Source organism: Lactuca sativa, chromosome 2, assembly GCF_002870075.4.
Source record: "Lactuca sativa cultivar Salinas chromosome 2, Lsat_Salinas_v11, whole genome shotgun sequence".
NCBI classification, from domain to species: domain Eukaryota; kingdom Viridiplantae; phylum Streptophyta; class Magnoliopsida; order Asterales; family Asteraceae; genus Lactuca; species Lactuca sativa.
In genome coordinates, this window is record NC_056624.2 from 188,175,150 (window position 1) to 188,182,189 (window position 7,040).

Sequence of the window (7,040 nt, forward strand, 5' to 3'; positions counted from 1 at the left end):
TCATCAGAAGATAACCCAGCAGATCCGCTTACGAAGGGACTGAGCAGGGTTAAGCACTTGCAGCATGCTAGGAGTATTGGGCTGAAGAATGATATTAGCATAGATTAGATAGTATTAGAAACGTGTAATAGATAAATGTAATTAACATTTGATGATTAAATAAAGGAGTTTTATTTATAAGTAATGTTACTGTCTTATGTTAATTATTTAACTATTGTTTCATTTTGCATGTTTTGACTTCCAAAATAATTGAGTTTATTAAGAATAATCGAATTATTCAAATTGTCCACAATCGTTCATATGTTGGAAGTAGATATGAGAGAAGATTGTCGTGAATTGGTGCGTAGATTGTCTAAATGGTATTAGACATAGCAAAGGGTTGCTGCGACGTTCATGAGTGCTTATGAACTGGTTTTGAGCATTGGAACAAACCCGTGCTTGCTGAAATCAACTTATGGAATATGATATAAAAGGGTGATCGCAAGACGATAATATCATATAGTCTTAAAACCTAGATATATGGTTTGTTATTTGTTAATTGGTTGTACATTGATAATGCGAAAACGCATCAGTAACTCGGTGTCATAAAACGCATTGTTGTGTATAGTTGATTAATGAATAAGTAAATGCATATAAGTCGAAGTTTATCTGTAACTTTTATCCCAAGAGGGTGAATGCGATATCTCGGCCGCTCGATGATTTGATTTGACTTATGTGTCGGGCCCGGTCAGAACTGAATTTATGTGTTCGATTAAGTTCTATGTCAAATAAATCAGAGACCGAAAAACCTAAATGCTTGACTAATCATTCCATATAATTGTCAGCATGATATCTAACAGAGGACTATACGATCCCTTATCTAAAGGACAAAATTGATTAGATCAGAGTTTGACAGCGTCTTTGAGAGCTACGATTGCAAATCGAATTATACTTGTGCATATAGTTACTAGACTTATCCAAGTGGGAGACTGTTAGAATAGTGTCTAAGGCTGCAACTATATTAGGCAAGTATTTGACCCGATTGTGCATAGTCCTTTTGGGTTGCCTTCACCATAGCAACTTGATAGGATGATTTATTAAGAGAGAATAAATATTGTTAATATATTATGGGAATAATATAAAGAATAATAATATTGTTATTTGATTAATATAAGTCATAGAATTAATTAGAATTAATTTGGTGACTTAAAGAGATTAATTAAATAAGAGGGTATAAACTGTCAATTGTTTGATAGTTAAACTTTAGACTATAAATCCATATTGGATAGGGGTTGGACGAATTCTAGAAGCTTAGGATAGCTTAAAATCGTCCAAGTCTATCTAAGGAATGGATTTGGATTACTTTAAGGAAAGGATTATCCAACTAGGGTTTAAGGTGAAACCCTTAAGGAGTCTACAAGTATAAATAGACCCTATGGCAAAGGGAAATCGACACTTGATCAAAAGTAGAGAACCCCTGGCCGAATTCCTCCTCTCTCATCTCTCTCAAATCATCCTCCTTGCTCTTTGGTGTTTGTAAGCCATTAGAGGAGTGACAATTATGACTCTAGAGCTCCAAGACAACAAGATCAAACAAGAGATTTAAAGGTATGGTTCTAGATCTGATTTAGTATTGTTCTTATACCTAATTAGTTGTTAGAAGTCTTGGATTCAAAGCATGTTTAATTAGAAAACCTAGATCCAAGCATTAGGGTTTTGCATGCACACATAGGAAAGTTCTTATGGCTAAAACCCATCATTAGGGATTGTATATAGTCATGTAGGATAGACCGAGAACTTTTGATATAGGCTCTTTTACCTGTTCCTTGTTTGGTTTTGGTTCTAGAGTATGATCACTTGTACGGGTGTCTATCTCACCCCTGAGTATGTATGCTCATGCATTCCTTGGACTGTTGATATTTAGTATGCTGCTATGTTGTAGTGATATGTTAGATCTGTATCCTGGTATCGAGTATGTTGCTATGCTGTGGTGATCCGTTTGATCTATATCCTGGTATCGAGTATATCCTCTTTTTGTAGTGATATATAGAACTGTATATTATATGTACTTGCTGGTTATCATCTAGTGGAGTGCCCTAGGGACTGTCTGTGGTCATGTAGGATAGCCTGAGATCTCTTGATCTAGGTTTTCTTGCATGCTCCTTGTTTGGTTGTGGCTGTAGAGTATGATCATCTGTTCGGGTGACTATCTCACCTTTGGTTACTTATGGTTACGTATTTCATGGAGGTTAGCTGGTAGCAAGATTGTATGATGTGAGAGGACTAGTATTTGGTAATGAGATTGCATGATTGATGTTTGCATATATTATGTGTTTACTTGATCCTTGATTGTTTATATGTCAACACATGGTAGTGGTAGGTTGAGGCGGTCCTGCTTTGTGCTATAGGCCAAGATACCCAGTGCGGGTCGACTGTAAGCTGAAGGCACATATGCTCAGGAGGAGCGGTTGGGTTGAGGCGGTAGGCCATCAAACCTTGGTATTCCGACTCGGATAGACTCAATGCCTGTGAGGCGGTCCATTCAGGCCGAAGGCCCAAAGAGCGATCGTTATGCATGCTTGTATGTTTATCGTATGGGGTATTTTGGGGAAAACTCACTAAACTTTGTATTACCCAATTTATTATTGCTTCAGGTATCACCGATCATCATGGGAAGGCGAAGAGGTGACTGTACACATTCATTAGCAACAATGAAGATTCTGCGCTTTAATATCGGATTTTTATAAATGTATTTGGAATAAACAGTTTTCTCCATACTGGATTTGTAATTGGGAATATTTACTTAAATAAAATGAAAATTTTTGGTTGAGAAAATAGGACGTTACACAAAAGTCCAATAAATCAGTTTGAAAAGTAATACCAAACACTCTATAAGATTACCTTTTACGCATTTGGAAATCTATAGTATAATGATTTGATTTTAAATTATTTTCCTTTTCTTTTAGGACATTGAGTAGCACGCTTGAGAGAGAAAGAGAAAAGAAGGGTGGATGGTACGGTGAGATGAGACCATCTTTTATTTTTCAAATATTCAAATTACAAAAATATTAAAAAAGGATAATGACTTAGGAGGGTAATAAGGTTTTCAGTTTGTCCGTATTAGGTCACTAAGGTTTTTTTGGTGCGTATTAGACCAATATGGCTGTTATTACCGTTTATAAATAGTAAAATGACTATTTCTAAACGGTAATAACAGCCATATTGGTCTAATACGCACAAAAAAAACCTTAGTGACCTAATACGGACAAACCGAAAACCTTATTACCCTCCTAAGTCATCAACCATAATTATTTAGAAAAATGCTTACTAATCAATATGACTGATTTGTTTGACTGAAAATAGTTGCTTCCATTTAAACTTATCTCACAACCATTCCAAAACTTCTAAGTCCAAAAACTCATATGATTTATGATCTTCATTACATAAATATGCAACATTTTATCAATAATTTCTTTTTTGTCATTTAAATGTTACATGAACACATCCATATGTACAAAAACAATCTCACTTTGATACCTCCCATCAATGTCTACATTTGATAACGAATGGAAATGTAAAACCAACAGGGACTTGCAGAGGATGTCTATTATCAATTATTTTATAAAAAGCAAAACCACAACATGAACTAAGAAACTGAAGTTGCAAAATGAATAAAAAAATCAGCACATAAACAAACACATACATACTATATACAACACATAAACGGAAGTTTATAAAGCATGAAACTTAATGACAAAAAAGTAACTATAGATGAAGAGCTTCGCCATACTATAGATGAAGAGTTTCGCCATATAGAGGAGTAGCAGGTTATATGGGACGACGCGAGTTCTAAACGAAGTAGCTTACTGTTGATGGTCATATATTCTCAATGTCTTTAAAATTAGGGTTAATGACTTAGGAGGGTAATAAGGTTTCCAGTTTGTCCGTATTAGGCCACTAAGGTTTTTTTTGTGCGTATTAGACCAATATGGTTGTAATTACCGTTTAGAAATAGTCATTTTTACCCGTTAAAACCGGTAAATGACTATTTCTAAACGGTAATAACTATATTGGTCTAACACGCACAAAAAAAATCTTAGTGACCTAATACGAACAAACTGAAAACCTTATTACCCTCCTAAATCATTATCTCTATTAAAAAACATTAAAAAGACAACAGTTTTAACTATTATAGATTTCAAACCCATAAAAATTCTAAAAAACTCACAAGTTTAACCCATAGATGCAAGGTAAAATGTTTTTTAATATGAATACCTCATATTTCTTTGTATTCGTGTCATGAAAACGTGTCAGCCACGAATTTAACACGATACAGATACACGAAGAGACGTAAATTGTATCTTAATTTTCAAGATTTATTCGTGTAATACCGTCTCACTCGTATATTCCATTTTTGTCTCAAATTGCGAAGTCATATACTTTGTTACCACCAATCTAACTCTTCGTTGCAAAATTGATAATTTTCGATCCAAGTCCGTGGGCCTAAACTATGAAATTCCAAAACAGGCCTCGTTAGTCATATGCCCAAGCCAATTTCTATATCATATATAAAGCCCTCTGCCTAGGGTTTTCTGAATAATCAATCTCCTCATTCTTTCGGGAGCAGCCATCCATCAATCTCTAGAACTGCATCAGGTAATTTACTCTGAATATGACCTTATAGATTTCTTATGGATTTTATCAACTTGAAGTCTTAGTTCACACGATTCATCGCCTCATCAGTGTTCTGTCTGTGTTATTTGTATCCCGTCGATCAGTGTGACTTAGAAGAAACATGATCGATTTAGTATTCTCTCGTTTAATTTTGTATTTCTAATGTCGATTGCACAACGAATCAAATTTCCATAAAAACATGATGACATTCGTGTTTTAATTAAACTGTTTTCCAGCGAGTGAAAGATGGAGTCACAGATCAAGCACGCGGTAGTGGTGAAAGTGATGGGAAGAACTGGATCGAGGGGTCAGGTCACACAGGTGAGGGTCAAGTTTCTTGATGACCAGAACCGTTTCATTATGAGAAATGTGAAGGGACCCGTCAGAGAAGGTGACGTTCTTACTTTGCTTGAGTCGGAGAGGGAGGCCAGGAGGCTGCGTTGATTTCTCACCTTATTCTCAACTTTTGAGGTTTGCTTAAGTTTTGGATTTTGTTCTTAGAAGATATGATTTGAGTAATATGTATTTGAGGGCAAACTATATTCATCTCATCTATGATTTCTACATCATTACTCTCGACTCTTGTAATAGACAATTGATTTAACGGTAGACCAATGCACATCTTGGGTTTATCGTTTTTTGAACACCTTTTATTTTTACATTCATGGTAGTGCTAAGGTCATATTTTTCTATGCATATGTTTGTGTTCTTGTAGTTACTGTATCACCTGTAAGAGTCTACATTGGTTTAAAACGCTTTCACAGATTACAACTACTGCTGACCTTTAACGAAATTACAGCCACCATAGCTATGGTTATCATTCTCTCTGTCCTCTGGTCATTCTAGATGCTCATGAATCTATAGTAGTGTGGGTTGCTAATGTAGATGATGATTGATGCTTGTTTGGATTTGTTGAATTTTTTTCTATACAATGGGAGACTATTTGTAAATGAATCTGGCAATTTTCAAGGTCTAATGGGTTAAATCTATATAAGTTTCTAAAATGAAACCAATTATCAAGTTTGTTGATGATTTAGAAATGAGTCCAATCATTTGAATTGTTATAGCTGGTTTTTACAATGTTATTTAATTATTTAAAATAATTGACAATGTTTCGAATCTTCTGAATAATTACGGTGTCTTTGCTATTCTTAATTCATTTGATGTATGAGTAGTCAACCTTTAACGAGTAATTTGAAATAATTTCAAAGTACATTAAACTTTTTAATTCGTTTCATTCAAAAAAATGTATTCAAATATTGTGCCCTTCTCTATTACCCTCTTGCATCTAAATAGCCATTGTTTATACATTTTTACAATCTTTTCAACTGCTTTTTAATCTTAACAAAATGCATAATTAGTAACAAAAAGTGTACGAACTTTAAAAATGTTACACCCTGTGAATAATAGTGGTACTTAATAATAATAAAAATGAAAATAATAATAATAATAAACGTTGCTATTGACTACGTAAAAGTCTTCAAAAAGCATAAGTTTTGAGTACATTCGAAAACAGCGTCATGGCGAAAGTCAACACTTTAGTTTTCCAATATGTATTGTTTGTTAGCTGCCACTAAAGGCCCAACTTCAAAAGAGGTTGTTATGGATGTCAAGGTTCACCATATATAAAGAATTAATCAAAATGAAAAATAAATATATCTTACTTAACTTTAAGGTTTTCCAGCAAAAAAATGGTGCCTAAATAGTTTATTTATTTATTTTATTTATATTTTTTTTATTATTATCCAGAGTATGCAAGAGGGTTATTTAGCAAAACATGGGGGGAGACTCAATTAACTGAGGTCCATGTACAAAGCAGCACAACCCCTTGTATTATACCAGACCTGTCATGTTTGGAAGTGGTTGTAGGTGTGTCGAATCTTTTGAATCATTACAATTAAACAATAAGCTTAAGACCTAGATTGAGTTTGTTAGTAGCATTCATGGATTTGGGATATAACAATGTTTGGTGTTTGGGATACAATAAAGATGTCTGAGTTTAAGGTTTGACATTTACAATACAACTAGGGATTTTAATCAAGTAAATTTGATAGGATTTTGGGTTAAATGGGTTAAGGTTAATCAGTTTTTTATTTTTTTATTATATGTTTTTTTTTTAATTTTTTATAAATAAAAATTGACCCTAAATCCGACCTATTAAGGTTCAGGTTAGTTTGGTTAGGGTTAATCGGGTTGAAATGTGAAATAAAATAATGTTGTGCCATTCTAGCAAATAACTTAAAAGTATGGAACGTAGGGTATTTTGCAAGCAAGATGGGGCTTGGAGAAATTTGAAGGGCTATTGTTTATAAATTTGTAATTAGGGGTGAGCAAAAACCGAACCGACTAAAGAAAAACCGACAAAACCGCAATAAACCGCAACCGAA

General features: G+C 34.0%; 1 protein-coding gene across 1 annotated transcript; it reads left to right on the forward strand.

Moving 5' to 3' along the window:
- Nucleotides 1–4,485: 4,485 nt before the first annotated feature.
- Nucleotides 4,486–5,299, forward strand: LOC111888917 (40S ribosomal protein S28-2). Its single transcript, XM_023885056.3, has 2 exons — nt 4,486–4,635; nt 4,890–5,299. Exon 2 carries the CDS (start codon nt 4,900–4,902, stop codon nt 5,095–5,097), a length of 198 nt encoding a protein of 65 aa, XP_023740824.1. The 5' UTR covers nt 4,486–4,635; nt 4,890–4,899; the 3' UTR covers nt 5,098–5,299.
- The last annotated feature ends 1,741 nt before the right edge of the window (nt 5,300–7,040 follow it).

Coding starts and splice junctions, on each gene's coding strand:
- LOC111888917 (XM_023885056.3), top strand. CDS start 4,900: ATGGAGTCACAGATCAAGCACGCGGTAGTGGTGAAAGTGATGGGAAGA.